The sequence below is a fragment of the Chiloscyllium plagiosum genome, unplaced genomic scaffold (assembly GCF_037043375.1).
Source record: "Chiloscyllium plagiosum isolate Xiang-an unplaced genomic scaffold, Cpla_swu_hap1 HiC_scaffold_12, whole genome shotgun sequence".
NCBI classification, from domain to species: Eukaryota; Metazoa; Chordata; class Chondrichthyes; order Orectolobiformes; family Hemiscylliidae; genus Chiloscyllium; species Chiloscyllium plagiosum.
The window spans coordinates 44,876,035-44,898,319 of record NW_028270150.1 but is presented as its reverse complement, the minus strand read 5'-3'; the positions used below and the strand labels follow the sequence as shown (position 1 = coordinate 44,898,319).

Sequence of the window (22,285 nt, the reverse complement as noted above, 5' to 3'; positions counted from 1 at the left end):
CTGGTAGATACCAGTTTTGTAGCTGTGCTGGAACAACTAGCATAGTTGTGTGTAGAGCACAAATCTTTAATACTATTTCTGGTATGTTTTAAGGGCCCATTGCATTTGTAGTAACCAATGACTTCAGCTGTTTCTTGATATCACATGAAATGAACCAAATTGGCTATTGACCAGAATCTTTCAGGGGGAGGCTGATTTGGAAGACCCACTCAGCACTTTTAGTGGAAGTGTTTGCAAATGTTACAGCCTTGACTTCTGCACTGATCCACTGGGCTCCCTTGTCATTCATAATGAAAATATCTGGAGAGCTTCTTCCTCCTGCTAGTTGCTTAATTGTCCAGCGTAGTTCATGGCTGTTTGTGGCAGGATTCCAGAGCTTAGATTCGATCAATGTATTGAGGGGTTGCATTGCTCTGTCATATCCTAGTTTTCATACAGGACCCAAAAGGTGAGAATCATTTCCCCGTTGATTAGCCTAGGACACCACTCTGAGCAACCCCTGCAATGATGTCAGTCTTGCAGCTGTGATGACTGACCCCAGCATTACAGCCATCATTTTTTGTACTAGATATGACTTCAACCACAGAGAGTTTACCCGATTCCCATTGACTATAGTTTTGCAATGGTTCCTTGATGCCACACTGGGTTGTATTAAATATGGCCTCCTGTCTTTTTACTGCGAATATGTTTCATATGAAAAGGTACCTTTGACGAAGAGCATTCCGAATTTCTTGGGACTGTCTCAATGACAGTTGCTCTCTCCAATTTTCAAAATGTCCGCATTTTTATATCCCCAATATCAAATCATCTCAATGGTTCAATATTGGCAAAACAATAAATTCAAACTCGACTGGGTTTTAGTATCCTCGTCATAACTTAAACTGATTGGTTAAATTTGAATTGTTATCAAAACAGCAACCAACTCAGGAACCAATTTCACAGCCAAATGTTACATATTTCCAATTTTCCAGTACACTCTGGAACTGCCATCTAATCATATCACAAACGCATGTAAGCTCTCAGTTCAAAACAGCAATCACTTTCTCTTCAAGGTACAGTATACACCTTCAACTTTATAACATTATGCTTAACTGTCTTAGTTAGCTATGGATGATGCACCACTTCAGTAAAATCTTTCTTTCTCCCTGGAATGTATGTTTGCTGAGTATTCTGAAATATCCCCTTAAATGTCTCTATCGACCCATCCTTTAACCTTGTGACATAAATCATGATTAACAACATTATTATGGAAGGCAGGGCAATGGCTGAAATGAAAAGTGGAATGGCTGATGAGAATGAATATGGGACTCAGGGGCAACTGTGGGAAAATAGGAGCAATGGGCTCAGATCCAAAGCAGCAATCAAGCTTTTGAATTTAAAAGATATAAAGATAAGGTAATTTACATAAACATCAAAGATTACCAGGAAAGACAGAGATGCATCTTAGGATAAGGACATAAGACATGAATCCAAAGAGTAGACCGCAATAATAAGACCATAAGAGTAAGAACAGGAGTAGGCTGTTCAGCCGCATAAGCCTGCTCCGCCATTCAATGGGATCATGGCAGATCTGATATTTTTCACATACACTTTCTTGCAGCTTCCTTTAATCCTTGATTCCCCAACTGATCAAGAATTTTCCTATCTCAGCCTTAAATATACAGAAGGATTCTTCCCTCATAACATCTGTGGCAAGGAGTTCCAAAGACTTACAACTCTCTGAGAGAAGAAAGTTCTCCTTGTCTCAATCTTAAATTGGTGCACCTTAATTCTGAGACTATGCGTTGCAGTTCTAGCCTCTCCTACGAGGGGAAACATCCTCTCAGCATTTACCCTGTCAAGCCCCTTAGGTTGGGGTGACTTAGTGGCTCAGTGGTTAGCACTGCTGCCTCACAGCGCTAGGGACCTGGGTTCGATTCCTGCCTCAGGCGACTGTCTGTGTGGAGTATGGGTTTCCTCCAGGTGCTCTGGTTTCCTCCCACAGTCCAAAGGTGTGCAGATCAGGTGAACTGGCCATGCTAAATTGCCAATGATATTAGGTACATTAGTCAGGGGTAAATGTAGGGCAATGGGTCTGGGTGGGTAATTCTTCGGAGGGTTGGTATGGACTTGTTGGGTTGAAGGGCCTGTTTCCACACTGTAAGGAATCTAATTTTAAAAAAACCTTTATGTTTCAATGAGATAACCTCTCATTCTTCTAAACCCCACTGAGTAGAGTTTAGCTTATGCTCATAAGGCAATCCCTCCAAATAGGGATCATCCTAGTGAATTTTCTCTGCACTACCTCCAATGCTTTAAACTGCCTTAAATAGAAAGACCAAGCCTGCTCACAGTACTCCAGATGTAATCTCACCAGCACCTTGTCCAGTTGCAGTAAGACTTCCCTACTCTTATACTTCTCCCTTTGGAATAAGGGCCAACATCCCATTCGGCATCCTGATTACTTGCTGTTACCTGCATGCTAGCTTGCTGTGTTTTGAGCACAAGTACTCCAAGTCCCTTTGTATTGCAGTTTTCTGCAGTTTTTCTCCAATTAAATAATGCTATGATCTTTTGTTCTACCTTCTAGAATGAACAACTTTGCATTTTTCCACATTATACTCCATCTTCCAACATTTTACCTATCTTTATCTTCCTGTAAATTATTTGTATCCCTCTCACAACTTGATTTTCCACTTATTTTTGTGTTGTCTGCCAATATGGCTGCAGTACATTCGCTTTGTTTCTCCAAATCATTAGTATATATTATAAATAGTTGTGGCCCCAGCACTAATCCCAGTGGAACTTTATTGGTTTCAAGTTGCCAATCTGATAAAGAACGTCTTATTTTTGCTCACTATGATTAAAAAAAAAAGAAGAAAGAATTTACAGTTTATACCACACCTTCCACAGTCTCAGTACTTCAAGCATTTTATAACCCTTGAATTATAAGATATTGTTGTAACATAAGTAACAGCCCTTTCAACTTAGTCTCTCTTCCTTCTCAGTTACCCCTTTATCGTCCTTCAAGTGTTTACCCTGAAGCATTCGACCCACCTTTTAACACTTTTTATAATCAACCTGTTCAGAGATGTTATTATGGTGTATAATAACACTAGAGCAACTAGAAGTACAAGGTGCTGGTGAGATCACATCTGGAATACTGTGAGCAGGCTTGAACCCAGGCCTCCTGGCCCAGAGGCAAGTACACTAACACTGCACCACAAGAGCCTTTCCTCCCACTATTTATTCAAAACCCTTGATCTCATCAGGAAAATGATTGAGAACCAGAGAACATCTATTTAAAGGAAAATTGACAAAAGAACCAAAAGCAACAGGAGGAAAAATGTTTTACACACCAAGTAGTTAAAATTTGGAAACCATCTCCGAAAAGGATGGTGGAGGCAGGCTCAGTTGTGGCTTCAGAAGAAGATTGGAGAAGCACCTGAAGGGGAAAGAAGTGACAAGCTTATTGGAATAAAGCCAGGAAGTTGGACTAACTAAATTACTCTTCCAGAGAGCAGGCAAAGGCTTGATGAGCTGAAATTGTATGTTGTAACCTCTCTATAGGTCTATGATTTTTTTCAAAATCTCTTTTATTCAATGCTTCATTTACTTACAAACTGTCTTCCATCTAAGCATTTGATACGTTTTAATGGAATTCTAAAATGCATTTGAAAGTCATGCACTTTAAAAAAGTTAGAGAATTATAAATGTTTCTCATATTCCCCTGTAATTGGCGATAGACTCTTAAATTCCTTCAGTTCTTTTATAAATTCCTTTACTGACTTGTATGTGCATTCTAAGTCCTTGAGATAGTCTAAGTAGATCAATAATTTTGTTTTATCTTTAATTGCAAATATAGTGCATTTGCAAACACCTGGAGCATGCACACTAGAAGCTATATTTCCCATAAATATAATTAAACAAAGTGACAAGTATCTAATAATGCAATGAAACAAATCAAAGCAGATATCAGTTAAGAAAATAAAGTTTTAAACAAATTAGAAGTTTTATTTTAATTTTTTTAGTTAAATTTTTTTAATCAGCTTAATATTGCACATAATTATGCATGGACAGATAGAAAAAAATTACCGGTGAGCACACGCGGTCAGCAATCATCATTGGAGCATCTCCTATTTGCAGAACTTTTTTAGCTTTTACTTCTTAAAGTACTATTGAACAATATAAAATATGGAGTGTTTACTCATCGGTCTATGTTGAGAACACTTCTTTTTGTTACTCCAGATGAGAAATGGTTAAGAAACAGAGAACACTAATTTAAATGAAAATTGATAAAAGAACCAGAGAGCAAGAGGAAAGAGGTTTTGAACACCAAGTAGTTATAACTTGGAATCCATTGCATAAAAGGATGGCGGAGGCAGGCTTAATTGTGGCTTCAGAAAGAAAATGGAGAAGCATGTGAAGGGGGTCTTTCTAACATGGTTTCTGAAAAGCATTATTTGTTTTTGAAAGAACCAAGACACAACATAGTTGACAGAATTTGATTCGCCTTACTCAGTTTACATTTATGGGGAAGCAATGGCCTAGCGGTATTATCACTGGACTACTTATCCAGTGACCCTGTTGATGTTCTGAAATTTGACATCAATAAATATGTGGAATTAAGAGTCTAAAGATGTTTATGTATCCATTGTCAATTGTCAGAAAAACCCATCTGGTTCACTAATGGCTTTAAGGAAACTGCCACCTTTACCTGGATTGGCTGACATATGATTCCAGACTCTCAACAATGTGGTTGATTCTTAACTGCCCTCTCGGCAATTAGGGATGGGTAATAAATGCTGTAAGAGATGCCCTCATCGTGTGAATTAATTTTTAAAAATTAAGCCAGCATGGGCATTGCTTGTAACCTATAAAAAAGAATTGCTGATCTGGAAAGTCAGAAATCGACTTTAAACAATATTTATGTTTACAATAAGAGGCTACTTAAAGGAGAGTTGGTAAAAATTATGCCAAGTTCAGGGAAATAGATTCAGACTATTAAAGTTAATGATTCAGCTTTGGTTCGATGTGAAAGTTACCTTAAACAGTTTATGAAATAATGTCTGGTGTTAAAACTGAAAATCTTCCTTTACAACCAGTCTAAGATTTCATACTTCTGTATTTTGCTAGGAATGGCCGATTGCTGGTGGCACATGGAATTTGGGTGCACAAACGTACCCTGAAATCATCATAACTGGGTAAGGACACCATAAACAGTGTGTGAATCAATAGTTTGATATTGATAATTGTTTTATTTTACTGGTGCAAATGCACAGAAGTTGAAAAAACATCTTTCAGAATAAATGTTAAACTATGTTTAGAATTTCAATTGAATACTGTTCCTCTTTTGCATGGTTCATTTGGAAATTATTTGGTGCATATTGTAAAAAACTGCACAGTAAAATTTTCCTGAGTGATTTTACATTTATATTACAGAATGCTTATTATAATTTGTGAGCCAATATTTTGTGAAATGCTTTAATGTAACCTCTAAAATAATATTTCCTGAAAAGAAAGGATGATGCAAAACTGGTGTTGCATGTAGAAGCTAACAAACATATGATTGTGAATTGGATTTTGCAAAAGCTGAACAGCATAGTTACAACTTTTAAAATACATTTAGGTAAACGCAGGAAGGGTTTAGAGGGATATGGACCCAGGAGCAGCCAGGTGGGACTAGTTTAGTTTGGGATTATGTTTGGCATAGCCCAGCTGGACTGAAGCATCTGTTTCTATGTTATATGACTCTATATCATGTGTGTTGACCGAGATCTGAAAATTTGCTTTACATGAAGTGGGCCAATAGCTATATGACACAATTATAGCAAGACTTTCACATTCATTTGAATGCCAGGGTCATTCACATCATGTGATAAGTCTCCGATATCTTGCTGGATGTAAAAACAATAGTCTTGAGCTTCCTCATTGAGTTTAGCACTTCGACCATAGTTACCCCATCATTAGGCTAAAAGGTTCAAGGAAATGTTCAGTGTTTTGACTTACGTTTTCATTTAAGCTAAGTGCTTTTTCAAAGCCATTCAGTCACTTTCATAACTGCACATTTGATGAGTACAGAAGTCACTTATGTTCATATCAATCGAACATTTGGAAGATATCATCACTGTAGACAAGTACAAGTGAAAGTTTGGATAATAAAAGAGAAAACTAACTTTACTGATTACAGGCTTCCTTTGCATTTTAACCCCTTTTGTTACATTTTCTCATTACTGAAACCTGCACTTAATTTTACTTTATCCTTTTCGCCAAGAGTTGGACTTTGGGACCAAACCAGAGTAACCCTAATGCATCTAGGATACTTGGTTGCATTTGCATGCACAGAATATGACTAATGTAAACAAATGCACCACAAATGTGCGATGAAGCTGCTCCTTTAACAAGGTTATACTGTCCTTTGTTTTTGTTCTGAGATGTCGTAAAAGACGCAGACTTCGAAAAGTCTGGAGGTGAAGGATTTTAGGGCCAATTTGATAATAGCCAACAGAGACTGCCTCAGGCAGAAGGCTTTCAGGTTTAAAAAAAACACTTCTACAATGAAAGGAGAGTGACCAATTGTCCCAGCGCAGTTTTACTCTGGTTTGGTTTGGTTTTTAGCAGTAGTGTGGAAACAGCTGCTAGAACCAAAGAAGTAGGTGGAGGCTGGTACACTCTCTCTGTGACTTCTATCCTGTAAGAACCTGTGTTTGATTTTACCTTTGATGCCAAGCGGTGTTTATAGCATTTGTTGCAAGTATTTGGAACAGCATCATTAAGTTGGGATGATCTGTTGGATTTTCGAATAGAATAAGTTATTCGGTATTCTGTTCTCTTTTGTTTGTGTTTCATTCAGTAATCTTGTAAATAAATTCTGTTTTGTTTAAATCACCAGCTGATTCTCTCTTGGAATATCCACTTTACACCTGCTTAAAACAACTAGCAGAATTAGGGTGTGGGCTACCTTCTTGAAACATTTTGAGGGATCTGGCTTGGTCTATAACAGATGTGAGCTATGTTCACATTGAGAAAGGGTTCCTGGCCATTATCCTTGCCTTATGAACATTTAGGGACAAAGTGCTCATTGAGCTTGAGCACAAGCCACTTCAAAGCATTTTCTCAAATCACTGCTGTCTGCATCAAAACACCTTTAAAAAATGTTTCTCCGCTTGCGTACTGGACGTGATATACAAGCAAGGGAAGCAAATGTACATCGCAGACTTGCTATCAACAGCAACACTTCAACAAATGAGGTAGAGAATACTATGATTGAGTGTGAAGCATTCCAGATAAAATGTAAATTATAAATTCCCACTGCATATTCTAGAATTGTACTCCTTGAATAGAGAAGATTAAAGAAGATCTAATTTAGGATTCAAGGTAATTAATTTTTTTAGGCCAATTAAGTAAATCACTTCCTCTGGCAGACGATTCTAGAACAATGAGTGTATCTGGAGGGTGGTGCATATGTGGAATGAACTGTCAGAGGAAGTGGTGGAGACAAGTACAATTTCAGCATTTAAAAGACACTTAGACAGGTACATGAATGGGAAAGGTTTAGAGGGATATGGTCCCAAACACAGGCAAATGGGACTAGTTTAGTTTGGGAAACCTGGTCGGCATGGACAAGTTGGATCAAAGGGTCTGTTTCGTGCTGTGTTACGCTATGATTCTATAACTTCTTCAGACAATGGGAAGTGGAAAACTGGAAAACCTGTGCCCGACAATCTGTTATATCTAAGTCAATTGAATATGTGAAAACTGAGATTGATAGATAAACCTTAGTGGCCAACCTAAATGAGTATGCCACTTCAGTTACAGACTTCATTTGTAAGTATGTAGAAGACTGCGTGCTGAAGAAGTTAATCCACATGTTCCCCAACTGGAAGCCATGGATGAACTGGGAGATCTACTCCCTGTTGAAGTCCAGATCTGAGGCGTTCGAGTCGGGAAACCTTGACCTATACAGAAAATCCAAGTGCGAACTTCACAAGGCCATCAGAGACACCAATCGCCCATTCCAGACTAATTTTGAGATCCAGACTAACTAATGGACACCTGTCGTTTGTGGCAAGGCTTACAAAATATAATGAGCTACAAAGGGAAGTTGAACCAAATCACATGCTCCAATACATCCCTATCCAATGAGCTCAATGCATTCTACGCTCACTTTGAACAGAAGGTCAGTGTAACAATATCCCCTGTCCCAACAGCCTCAGATGTACATGTACGCACAGTCAGTGCTACAGACGTTAGATCGGCCTTCTAGAGAGTGAACCCATGAAAGCGAGTGGCCCAGATGGAGTTCCATGCCATGCACTCAGATCCTGTGCAGACCAGCTGGTGGGAGTATTTGCTGACATCTTTAAACTCTGCTGACTATGATCTGAAGTATGTACCGACTTCAAGAAGACACCGTCATCCCAGTGCCAAAGTAAACTCATGCAGCATGCCTCAATGACTGTGCCCGGTAGCTTCAACCTCATAATTGTGAAGTATTTCGATAAGTTAGTCATGGCTCACATCAACTCCAGCCTACCCAATTGCCTTGATCCTTTGCAATTTGTCTACTGACACAACAGACCCATAGTAGATGCCATCTCCCTGTCCCTACACTCGCTCCTGGAACATCTGAATAGCAAGGATATCATGTCAGGCTCCTTGCTATTGATTGCAGCTTCTTCTTCAACATCATAATTCCAAGCAACTCATTTCCATACTCCGAGAGCTAGGCCTCGGCTCCCTACTCTGTAACTGGATCCTTGATTTCCTGACCCATAGACTGCAATAAGTAAGAATAGGCAACAATACCTCCTGCATGATAATCCTCAGCACTGGTGCCTTGCAAGGCTGCTCTCAGCTCCCTACTGTACTCCTTATACATTCACGACTGTGTGGCCAAATTCTGCCCCAACTCCATTTAATTGTTTGCTCAAGATACATCACTGTTGTAGGTCACATCTCAAACAATGACTAGTCAGAGTATAGGGAAGAGATTGAGTGCTTAGCAGCTTAGTGTAAAATCAACAATCTCTCTAGCAAAATGAAGGAGCTGGTCATTGACTTCAAAAAGCAGCATGAAGGCACATGCTGTCTGCCTCAATGGTGCTGAGATGAAAATGGTTGAGAGTATCAAGTCCCTGGAAATGTTGATCACCAATAATCTGTCCGAGTCCACTCATAGAACAAAGTACAAAGAAAATTTACAGCCCAGAAACAGGCCCTTTGGCCCTCCAAGCCTGAGCCGATCCAAATCTACTGTCTAAACCTGTCGCCCAATTCCTAAGCATCTGCATCCCTCTGCTCCCCACCGACTCATGCATCTGTCCAGACGCATCTTAAATGAATCTACCGTGCCTGCCTCTATCACCTCTGTTGGCAATGCTTTCCAGACACCTACCACCCTCTGTGTAAAGTACTTGCCGCATATATCCCTCTTAAACTTTTCACCTCTCACCTTGAAAACGTGACCTCTCGTTACTGAATTCTTCACCCTGGGGAAAGCTTATTTCTATCAACCCTATCTATACCCTTCATGATTTTGAAAACCTCAATCAGGTCCCCCCTCAATCTCCTTTTTTCAATGAAAACAAACCTAACCTATTCAACCTCTCTTCATAGCTAGTACCTTCCATACCAGACAACATCCTCGTAAACCTTCTCTGCACCCTCTCCAAAGTGTCCATATCCTTTTGGTAATGTGGCAACCAGAACTGTACATGGTATTCTAAATGCGGCCGAACCAATGTCTTGTACAATTTTAACATGACCTGCCCTTATACTCAGTACTCCGTCCGATGAAGGCAAGCATACCATATGCCTTCTTGACCACTCTATCCACCTGAGCAGCAACCTTCAGGGTACAATGGACCAGCACTCTCAGATCTCTCTGCTCATCAACTTCTCCCAAGGCTCTTCCTTTTACAGTATAATTTGCTGTAGAATTAGACTTGCCTAAATGCATCACCTCACATTTGTCTGGATTGAACTCCATCTGCCACTTTTCCGCCCAACTCTCCAGTCTATCTATATTCTCCTGTATTCTTTGACGGTCCCTTATGCTTTCTGCTACTCCACCAATCTTTGTGTCATCTGCAAACTTGCTGATCATACCAACAGTGCCCTCTTCCAGATCATTTATGTATATCACAAACAACAGTGGCTGTAGCACTGATCCCTGTGGAACACCCACTGGTCACCTTTCTCCATTTCGAGAAACTCCCTTCAACTACTACTCTCTGTCTCCTGTTGCTCAACCAGTTCTTTATCCACCTAGCTAGAACACCCTGCACACCATGTGACTTCACTTTCTCTAATAGTTTACCATGGGGAACCTTATCAAATGCCTTACTAAAGTCCATGTATATGACATCAACAGCCGTTCCTTCATCTATCAACTTGGTCACTTCCTCAAAGAACTCTATTAAGTTGATAAGGCACGATCTCCCCCACACAAAACCATGTTGCCTATCACTGATAAGCCCATTCTTTTCGAAATATAAATAGATTCTATCCCTCAGTACCTTCTCCAGCAACTTTCCCACCACTGACATCAGGCTCATTAGTCTGTAGTTACCCAGAATATCCCTACTACCCTTCTTGTACAGGGGGACAACATGAGCAACCTTCCAGTCATCCGGCACCTGTGTTTAAGGATGTCACAAAGATATCTGTCAGGGGCCCAGCTATATCCTCTCTCGCCTCCCTCAGCAACCTGGGATAGATCCCATCCGGTCCTGGGGATTTGTCCACCTTAATAACTCTAGCCTACCCAACAATAATTAAACTTATATCTCTAATCTCAACATTCATCATGTTCCTCTCCTCAGTGAACACTGATGCAAAGTAATCATTCAGAATCTCACCCATTTGAAGAGAAGTCCACATTTGATATGTGGGATGCTTTCAAAGATAGGTTAAAGATAGTGCAGGATAGGCATGTCTCGTTGAAGGCAAAGGATAAGAAATGCAAGATTCATGAACCGTGGTTGTCTACATGACAATCAAGAAAGCACAATACCATATCTACTTCCTCAGGAGGCTAAGGAAAATTTGTCATATCCACGAAGACCCTTACCAATTTTTATAGATGCACCATAGAAAGCATCCTATCTGGGTGCATCAGAGTGTGGCATGGCAATTGCTGTTCCCAAGACTGTAAGAAAGTACAGACAATTGTGAACACAGCTCAGTCCATCATACAAACCAGGCTTCATCCATTGTCTGCATCCATACTTGCCTCTGCGTCAGGAAATCAACCAACATAATCAAAGACCCTTCCCACCCCGTTTATACTCTCTTCAATCCTCTGCCTTCAGGCAAAAGATCTAAAAGTTTGAATTCACATATGAACAGATTCAAGAACAGCTTCTTCCCTGCTGTTATCAGACTTTTGAATGGACCTTTCAAATGTTAATGTTGATCTCTCTCTCTGCACCTTCTCTGTAGCTGTAACACTGTATTCTGCACTCTGTTCTGCTACCTGATGCACTTTATATGGTACAATCTGTCTGTGGAGTATGCAAAAACAATGCTTTTCACTGTATTTCGATACATGTGACAACAATAAATCAAATCAAAGCCAGTTATTGACAGTTGTGGAACCAAGGAGGGTAGATTAAAGGTACAATTGTAATCTGTTTGAGTGGCAAACTGTATGCTCTAATCCTAGTTTTGTGTATAAGTGGTCATTAATCACTGCTAGTACGCAAGGTTGTTCGCTGCTCAGATTTTACAGAAAATATCCTGATCAGATACAGATTGAAGTTTTACTTCGATGTTTGTATTGTTCAGACTTTAATATTTGTATTGTTAAATATGAATTTATTTTCAGTCAATTTAAAAACTGTATAATTTCTTATATTGAATAGGTTATGTCTGCATATCCTCTGGGGAGTATTTTGCAGTTACTCACCTGTTCAAACAAAATATTAACATGGTACAGTTGTGCTTTTCCTCTGGCATACTTTTTTGACAGCCAGTAACAATTTTTCATTACTTAAGTAAATCTTTGAGAAGAATTAGATCAAATTGCAAATTGCTTTTATATATTATTATTTGTTTATTGGATTCTTCTGTCCATTTGTCCATTTATAGAGTAACGATGTACAAAATATTTCTTGTGATAATAAAGCCAATTTTTGTAAATTATTACACCCATCACAATTTTTTAGCTACCATCTAATTTACTTATTGCACTGGCAGTTATCTAATCCATTTGCTTACATCCTGATGTCAATTAGTTTTTATTTGTAACAAAACTTCCGTTTTTCATAGGCATGCAGATGGCTCATTGAAATTTTGGGATGCTTCTGCCAGTAAGTATCTAACCTCAAACCTTTTCAGGGAATGTTCAAATTCTTAAAGGCCTGTTCATAAATTTATTTAACATTAAATCTAACTAGCATTTTATTATTGTTTTGCATGTTTTATATGAGCCAATTGAGCAATGACAGTATAGGCTTGTCCCACATCTGAAACACTGCAATCTATACTGCAAGATCACATCAGCTTTGTAGTGTAAAGTTAGATTTTGTTTAGAATTGTGTAAAAAATACTGGCTTATACATACTTGTAACATACAGGAACAAAAGCTTTATTTCAAAATGGCTTATTTTGGGGGAAAAGGGATTATTCTTACTGCTAATTAACTTGCTGTATCTGATGCAAAATATATTCTCCCTTTTGGTCAGAGGGTTGCGAAACCTGAGCAGAAACTGAAGTGCATGGGCAGGTAATTTCCTTATGCTGATATAATGATCAATCGCTTTTCTGAAGAGGGGTTGCCAAAATCCAGAAACTGGCCTAATGGTGATCAATAACCTGTTAAGCCTGCTAACAAGCTTATTAAATTCAGTGGTCCACACATCAAAAATTGAGCCTTGAGAAATCTCAAAAAAAGCCTTTGAAAACAAAAACGATTCCCTGCAACACAGCAATGTTTTTGGCATGCTGTCATATGTGGAGGATTGCACTCTGTCCCTTTCTACACAATTCAGTCCTATTACCCTTTCCTACAGATATTTCAATTTTTCATTATCCTCATCCTCAGGTAATGTCACCTTGCGCTAGCATGGTCCTACCTCCTCCATACTAAGAATGGTGCTGAGCTGGGACATTCTTCTATCTGTGCGAGCCTTTTCCCTGTTGTTGTCTCTTCTTCTGCAAAGAGAGTGGGATAAGACAATTCTGGCCTTTCCCACCAATTCCAATGGCTGCTTTAAATAAGATGCATTTTTCAGCGCTGCCAACTTCTTAATAGTGCTCAAGATTTAACCATTGTTCATGGGTCAATATTTTATTCTGGGTACACAATTCACCTATATTTCAAATATCATTGGCCCTCAGAATGTTCAGCTAATAAATCACCTTAAGTGTCTCAGTAAAACTTAGCAGATGGAGTATTAGTGGAAAGTTATGAGTTTGTGTATTTTGGCTTTAAGAATAGAAAATCAGCATATTATTTAAATTGTGAGAAATTGCAGAACTCTGAGGTGCAGAGGGCTTTAGGTACCCTGGACCAAAAATCTCAAAGTTGGGATATGGGTACAGCAAATGATGAGGAAGGCAAATTATTGTTCATTACAAGGTGAGTGGACTATAGAAGTATGGATGTCTGGTCTTCAGGTAACTCCAGATTTACAGAAACTTACTTGAAGGTAAAATGCGAGCCTTCCAGTGAAACCCATAACCCATAAACAAATAAAACACAGTTTTGCTACAGTTCTACAGGATTCTGTTGTAACCACACTTCTTTTGGTCCCCTTACTCAAGGAAGGATATTATTATACTTGGAGCGGTTTGGAGAAGATTCATTTAACTGACTCCCAGGCTAAAGGACTATTTTATGAAAAATGGTTGGACAGATGGGTCCTTTATCCATTAGAGTTGAGAAGAGTGAGAAGTAACCATATTGAAATAGATTAAATCCTGAAGGTACTTGACAGGCTGGATGCCGAGAGGATGTTTCTCCTAACCGCAAAGAGCAGAACAAGGAAAATTAGTGGTGCTTTATAAAAAGTTATAGCTAAAACTTGAACTTTATTTTTGTCATTAGTGTCTTATTGCCAATACTTACAGTAGTTATCATCAAATTGTCTTTTGTCATCAAAATTGCAAAGAGCATTCTCAGGAAGCTAACGTAAAGAATACAATGTTGATACAAAGATCAAAGACAGAATTTTCAAGCACATTAAGATCAGGAATAGGGATGGATGGGACACAAAAGTGATGAGACCAAATTGTTCGATCTTGGCCAAAGCAGATTCAGGGCCTGAGTAGGGACTTGTGACAAACCATGTTAAATGTAGATAAAGGTCAACTTGACACAGAAAGAACAAGTTTTTATTGCGCAAAGGCAGGAATCTAGTGGCAGGTGTAGTACTGGTACTGTGTTACGGCATGGGGAAAACCCACCCTGCTAATTTAAGCTAGCAACACAGAAAGGATTTACCCCTGAATGGTTATCTGTGAAAATTGGAGAGGCCAAGAACTAACCCAAAGGTCACTATTTAAAGTAAAAGTTAACAACTTTTTTTTAAGTCTAACAGAGAATAATTAACTAACAACTATTTACAACTCCTTTCTCTAACCTATCTTTTACTTTCCCTTCTATAATACTGGTCTGATAAAACGCCCAATTAAGATTTACCAAAAAATTCAAATTTCAAAACTAGCCAGCTGTCAAATCTTCTCTTTGTCTTTGACTGTCTTTTTTCTTCTTCTGAGGGTTTCTGTTTCACAGGTCTTTGATAGATAAAGGTACCTTTAAGAGAGCTATTGTGTAGGCAGTCTGCAAGTGTTGGTGGCTTGGCAGTTCTCCAACTGTTCAATTTTTCTTGGTCTTATACCCTAAAGCATTGGATCATTTAATTGGTTTTAATATTGTCAAAATACCAAATTCAAAATTGATAGGAGTTTAGTATCTTGGGACATAATTTAAACTGATTAGCCGAATTTGGATTTGATTTTGTCTCATAGCAACCCAGGTACTGCTAGCTTCTGAAACAAATGTTACATTGTAAATTCTCCAGCACTCTGTGTGCTTGCTAAGTCCTTCAACTCTCTTAAATGTACAGTATATCGCTATACCTTCATAACACCTCCCACCTTAAGAACAAATGAACCATCATAATGAAAAGATGGCTTCATGTTTTCTCTATTCTTTAAACACATTACCATAACGTACAGATAACTTTAATCGAAGTTCATCTTAATGTCTTCTCATATATATGTAACTTTGGATAAATACAAATCTCATCTAAAATTTATCAGTTAAATCCGCGATAACGCATCTGCAATTACATTTTTACGATTTTGTATGATTTTTAAATTGAAAGTCTGTAACATAAGAATCCAACCGAATAGTCTCATATTCTTGTCTTTAAAGTGTTCTAAGATGGTAAGGGGATTGTGATTCATGTACACAATCGTATCCAACACATTGTTCTTGACATACATACACATTAAAATGTTATAAGGCCAGTACCAAACTCGATAGTTCTTTTTCGATCATGGAGTATTTCCTCTGGTGGATGTTGAGTTTCTTCGAAAAGTAACCAACTGGCAGTTCAGTCCCATCCTCATCTTCCTGTAGCAGTACAGCTCCAAGTCCTATGTCACTAGCATCAATGGCAACTTTAAAACATTTTGAAAGGTTTGGTGTAGCTAAAACTGGTTTGGTGGTTAATATTGCTTTCAAATGATCGAATGCCTCCTGACATTGTTCTGTCCACCGAAACATTGTGTTCTTCAGCAAATTAGTTAACAGTGCCACTACACTGCTGACAACACTGACTCCTAAGAATCAAAGCATCTCTTTCTTCAAGGTTGATTGTGGACATTCCTTGATTGCTTTCATCTTGTGTTCCGTGGGGTCAACCTTCCATGACCAATGTTATGTCCCAAGAACAGCATCTCTGCTTTCACGAATTCAGTTTTGTTTATTCATTCAAAGTTTAGTCATTCAAAGAGCTCTGCCAATTGTACCATATGATCTTTCTAGAAATTACTAAAGATCACTACATCATCCAAATAGACTGCAAGGTTTATTAACCCAGCCACAACTGTTCATGGGGCTTTGGAATGTGGCAAGTGCGTTGTTCATTCCAAAGCGCATCACTTTAAACTGATATAGCTCATTTGGGATTGAAACGCAGAAATTTATTTCACCGTCTCCGATAAAGATACCTGCCAGTAACCCACGTAATAAATCCAACTTGGTGATATAACTACCATTCTCAACACTTTCTCGACACAGTAGTCAATCTAGGAATTGGATATGAGTCTGATTTTGTAATGACGTTGACCTTCCAATAATCCATGCAGGATTGTTGAGTCGCGTCCAGTTAGGGAACTAAGATGATCGGCAAACTCCACTCGCTCTGGCTTGGTTCGATGATGTGCTTGTCGAGAAGTCTTCCACCTCCTTCTGGACCTGTCTGGCTTTGAAGGGATTAAGCCAATAGGGGTTTTGTTTTATTGGAACAGTATTTCCTATGTCTACATCATGTACAATAGCATTAGTCCTCCCCGTCTGATTCTTACATATGTCCTTATATTGCAGTAACAAATCTTTCAACTGCGTTTTATGCTCCTGAGACAGATAGCTTACTAACCTATCCCACTCCTCGAGGACTTCTTCATTTTTTAATCTAGTTTGAGGCACGTCAAATTCCACATCATCTGGATTTGATTCCTCACTCTGCGGGGCAGTAACTAACACCCATTTATCCAGTTCTTTCTCTCCAGTATAGTACAGTTTCAACATACTCATATGACGTACCTTTCTTTTCTATCTGGTATCTTTACTAGATAGTTCACCTGACTTAACGTTTTCTCAATTTGATAGCGACCACTAAACCTGGCTTTGAAGGGATCCCCTGTCACTGGTAACAGTAGTAACATGTTGTCCCCTCAGGAAACGTTCGAGTCTCAGAGCTTTTATCTGCCACCTGTTTCATTCTATACTGTGCCCTCTTTAGGTGCTGTTTAGCTGGCTCACCTACTCAATTTAGTCTCTCCCTCACCTCCAATAGATAACCTAAGTGTGAGATCTCTGACTTTAGTCCTGACAACTTTTCTTTAATTAATTTCAAAGGGCCTCTCACTTCATGACCGAATATTAACTCGAAGGGAGTATAAGTAGATTCATTTGGGGCATCTCTAATGGCAAACAGTACGAGTGGGATACCTTTATCCCAATCATTGATGTAATCCTGACAGTATGCTATCAACATGGACTTCAAGGTCTAATGCCACCTTTCTGAAGCTCCCTGGGATTCAGGATGACATGCGCTGGATTTAAAGTGCTGCATACCTAAGCTATCCATAACCTCCTTAAATAGCCTAGCAGTAAAATTTGACCCTTGGTCCAACTGAATCTCTTTGGGTAGCCCATACCGTGTGAAGAAAGCTCCTAATTCCTCTACTACCCTTTTTGCCTTGATACTCCGTAATGGCTATGTCTCCGAAAATCTGATAGACACATCCATTATGGTTAACAAGTAAGTACTGGTTCCCACTTTTAGTTCTTGGGCGGGACCTACACAATCAATTATAACCTGCGTGAAAGGTTCTTCAAATGCGGAAACTGGCAACAAATGTGCTGGTTTTATTACTACCTGTTGCTTATTTACCATTTGGCATGTATGACATGTACGGCAAAAGTTAACCACATCCTTGTGCATTCCAGGCCAATAAAAATGTTTTTGTACCTTAGCCTGAGTTTTTCATACCCCTAGGTGGTCTCCTACAGGTCATTCTACCCATGACACCACCTGCCTGTATGCTACTGGCAACACAATCTGGTGCATTTCAGCACTTCTCCTCTGCACTAACCTGCTGCGGTCTCCATTTATGTCTTAGGATTCTATCTTTCAGGTAATAACCCTTCGGAATATTCTCTGCCTCCTTTTCAGAGTGCGCATCCACATATATACCTTTTATTGTCTTGTCTTGCTGTTGCAAGTCCCTTAACCTTTCAGGACTAAACACTTCTGTCTGACCCTCTGCCTGTTCAGGTTTTTCCTGCACCGTTATGTCAAAAAAGGTGTCCACTAACTGAACCTCAACTCCTTAATCTTTCTCTTTACTTTTTGTTTCATGCTGTGGCTTATGATAGTGGGATCTGGTTACTACACAGTCTGGGAAAATACCAGGATATTTCTGTTTTAACTTCTCAATTTCTTGGTCTTCCTTGGGCTTTTCTATTACAAGGGTGTCACTCCCACCTTGGATCCTGCCAAATCATTCCCAAGAACAAACTGAATTCCTGGAACTGACATTCTGTCAATCACTGCCACCGTTACTTCCCCAGTCCTGAGTTGGCAGTGCAACCTGAGAATGCTAAATTTCTGTCCATCTATCCCACAAATTACCACACTCTCGGGTAACAGATCAGAAAGCATGCATATTTGCTCATCTCTCACTATCAGCAACTGGTTAGATCCCTGTCTCTCAAAATTATAACTTCTTGTCCTTCTCCCCTGTTCTTTCTGAGTAAACTTTACCCACAAGGGTGAACACTTTATAGAGATCAGGTACTGACTCCATACCCAGCCCGTACCTAAGCTGTGCACTCTCATGCAACTCCTTGGCTCTTCTTGTGAGTCTCCTATACTACCTTCACTAATGCCAATGACTTAGCTTCTTTTACACAGCTTTTCCCACAATGCTTTTCTTTAACAACCTGCACTGTGACTTTATGTGTCCCACTTTCTGGCAGTGAAAACACCTTTTCCCAGTGCCCTTCTGAAATCACCAACACTGTAATTTGTCTGTGTCCCACTCCATTACAGTCAAAACACCTGAGTCTTTTAACCTCCTTTCCACCCTCTTGGGCTTCTTCAACCTGTGTTAAACTCTTACCAATGTTCTCTTTTTTTTCATAGTATAAGATCTCCTCTACTCCCAATGTCTATCCCTCACAGGACAAATTTATGGCAGTAAGCTTGTCTTATGCATCAACATGTATTCATCTGCTAGTTCTGCTGCCCTTCTCATTTCCTGAACTTTCTGTTCCTCCGTGTGAATTCTTACCATCTCTGGAAGTGAGTTTTTAAACTCCGCTAACAGAATAATCTTTCTTCGAGCCGCAAAGATCTTATCTATTTTTAAAGCAAGCACCCATCTATCAAAATGACTATTTTTAATTCTTTCAAACTCAACATAGGTCTGACCTGGTTCCTTCTTTGTATTTCTGAACTGCTGTCTATATGCTTCTGGTACCAATTCATTAGCACTTAAAATAGCCTGTTTAACCTCTTCATAATCTCTTGACCGCTCATCTGGCAACACAGCAAATACCTCACTAGCTCTGCCTACCCAGTTTAGTCTAAACTAGCATTACCCATAAATCCTCGAACCACTCCATCTGCCTCATCAATTTTTCAGATGAAGTAAAGAAGGCTTCAGGTTTTGACATGTTTGTACATATCACTACCTTCTCCTTACATTTCCATCCTGTTAACTTGACTTTGCTGACTAAGTTGCAACTTCTCAAGTTCAAATTCTCTCTCTTTTAGTCGCTCCCTTTCTTCTCTCTTTCTTTATCTCTCCCTTTCTTCTCTCCCTCTTTCTTCTCTCTCTCTTTTTCCTCTCTCTCTATCCCCTCTCTCTTTCTCTCTTTGTTTATCTTCTAACTCCATTCTCCTCAATTGTAATTTAAGTTTTTCTCCCTCTACTACACTTGTCTATTTCTCTGACACACCTAGGTATTTGAGTATCTCCCTGACAATTTCAGCTTTACTTTTGTCTTTGGTTAAACCCAAATCTAACTTCCTTGCTAATTCTAAAAGTATGGCCTTTTTCTTTCCTTCTAAACTTTCTTGGCAAATTTGAGAATCATCTTCAAATCCCAGAACCTCTTTAGCAATTTTAAGAATAATTTCTTTTAATTCTAATTTAATCAACCACAAGTCATGAAAATAAACCAAATTGTCTCACCTACGCTTTATTTAAAGATATAGGATACTATCCTGCAAGTGTTTAAATCTGTTGGGATTTTTTTGTACCCCAAATCTATTCAAATCTGTCTAAACCAGTTCAAATCTTGGACGAAAGCACTCAAATTGTTATGACACGGGGTAAACTCACTCTGCTAATTTAAACCAGCAACACGGAAAAGATTTATCCCCATGCGGTAATCTGTGAAAATTTGAGAAGCCAACAACTATCCCTGTTTAAAGTAAACATTAACAACTTTATTTTGTTTTAAAGTCTTACAGAGAATAATTAACTAACAACTATTTATAGCTCATTTCTCTAACCTATCTTTTATTTTCCCTTCTATAGTACAGGTCTGATAAAACACCTGATTAAGATTTATCAAAAAATTCAAGTATCAAAACCTGCCAGCTGTCGAATCTTCTCTTTGTATCTTCCTCAGTCTTCTTTTTTTCTTCTTAGGGTTTCTGTTTCACTGGTCGTTGATAGAAAAAGGTACCTTTAAGAGAGCTATTCTGCATGTGTTAGTGGCTTAGCAGTTCTCCTCAAACCATTTAATTTTCCCAGTCTTATACCCCAAAGCATCAGATTGTTTCATTGGTTTTAATATTGTCAAAATACCAAATTCAAATTTGTATCTTGGGGTATAATTTATACTGATTGGCCGAATTTGAATTTGTTTCTGTCTCATAGAAACTCAGGTACTGCTAGCTGCTAGACCAAGTGTTACGTTGTAAATTCTCCAGCACTTTGTGTGCTTGCTAAGTCCTTCAACTCTCTTAAAAGTGCAGTACACTTCTATACCTTCATAACAACTGCTACAGGCCTTCAGGCCCTCCCATGCCTACCTGTGTGACAACACATTCAAGAACAGCTTCTTCCCTACCATTATTAGACTGATGAAAGGACTATCTAACGTAAAGTAGCGTTGATCTTTCTAATGTTGATTTTGCTTTGTGCACCTTCTGTGCAGTTGGAACCTGTGTGCCTCACTCTGTCTAAGCTTCCTATGATCCATATGTCCTTGTTTGCTATGATCCACCTGTACTGCTCGCAAAGCAAATCTTTTCACTGTACTTAGGTACATGTGACTACAATAAATCAACTCAAATCAAACTAAAGGCTGCATTGAATGGAGGTGTTCACCCCAAATGTACGGTCTCCACAATTCTGGAGTAATGTTTCACAAATTGTATGCAGTATACCCTTAACAGACAGGCTTATAACATTATTGTACTATGTTACCTAAGGGTATAACAGTTCCAAACTCTACCTGGGAGAAAGTGAGGACTGCAGATGCTGGAGATCAGAGCTTAAAAATGTGTTGCTGGAAAAGCGTAGCAGGTCAGGCAGCATCAAAGGAGAAGGCGAATCGACGTTTCGGGCATTCCTGAAGAAGGGCTTATGGGGTCAGTTGAAGTGTGACACACTGATGGAAGCCTGCTGCTGTTTGTAATCAAATAGCTTGGTATTAGAATTAAAATCTGGCTCAATGAAAATTAGAGCAGATCAAAAGACCAAGGTTTGAAATTTTATCCCTGAAACAAGATATTAGTGTTTTACCTGTCCCTGAACAATAATTAAAAGCAAGTTGACTGAACCTTATCAAATGAAAATTTAATTCAATGATCTGAATAATGTATTGAGTACTCCAGGCAGGAAAAGTATCAGCAAGTGTATCATGTTAACATTTAAACTGATATTATACCAGGGGTGGTAGTCAGGGGAAAAGTATACTTATAATAGTGATACACTAATAATGCACAAAGCTAGTGAGGAGAAGAGCACTAACAATGATTGTATAATGAAGTTGAGTGACGACCACCAAGTTGTCGGCCAAGAGCAATCAAGCACAACATTTATCTCTCCAGACTAATCTACAATCCCTAGACCAAATGTAAAACTATTTTACCTTTTTGTGTAATTATTGAACGTAAACCTGTGTATATCTGTTTAAGATTTCATTTTTATTTGGAAAAATGGAAATGTTGTCTTCCAACTTACAGCATTTATGCCTTTAAGGGACGTGCTCACAATATCATTGCTATATCATAGCATATGACCAAAGGTTTTAAATATCTCTGATTCCACTTTAACTGAGGCCACTTGAAGCATGACTTGCTGATGGAAGAGTGCTGCTGCTCATGACCAAATAACCTAGTACTTACCCAGTCAATAAAGTGCCTGTGACCGTAGTATGCATGTATATCAAGAGCTGTGGTAAACGTCTGTTACAACATGATCCATGTCTAGTTAGTGGGCGGCACGGTGGCACAGTGGTTAGCACTGCTGCCTCACAGCGCCAGAGACCCGGGTTCAATTCCCGCCTCAGGCGACTGACTGTGTGGAGTTTGCATGTTCTCTC

General features: G+C 39.0%; 1 protein-coding gene across 28 annotated transcripts in view; it reads left to right on the top strand.

Moving 5' to 3' along the window:
* The window catches only part of stxbp5l (syntaxin binding protein 5L), a 546,418-nt gene that overhangs the window by 334,756 nt on the left and 189,377 nt on the right, over positions 1-22,285 (top strand). For all 28 annotated transcript variants that reach the window (XM_087992753.1, XM_087992749.1, XM_087992757.1 and 25 more), the window contains exons 13-14: positions 5,116-5,183; positions 12,253-12,293. In XM_087992753.1, coding sequence (XP_087848879.1) covers positions 5,116-5,183; positions 12,253-12,293 — 109 coding nt within the window. The remainder of the gene's footprint in view (positions 1-5,115; positions 5,184-12,252; positions 12,294-22,285) is intronic.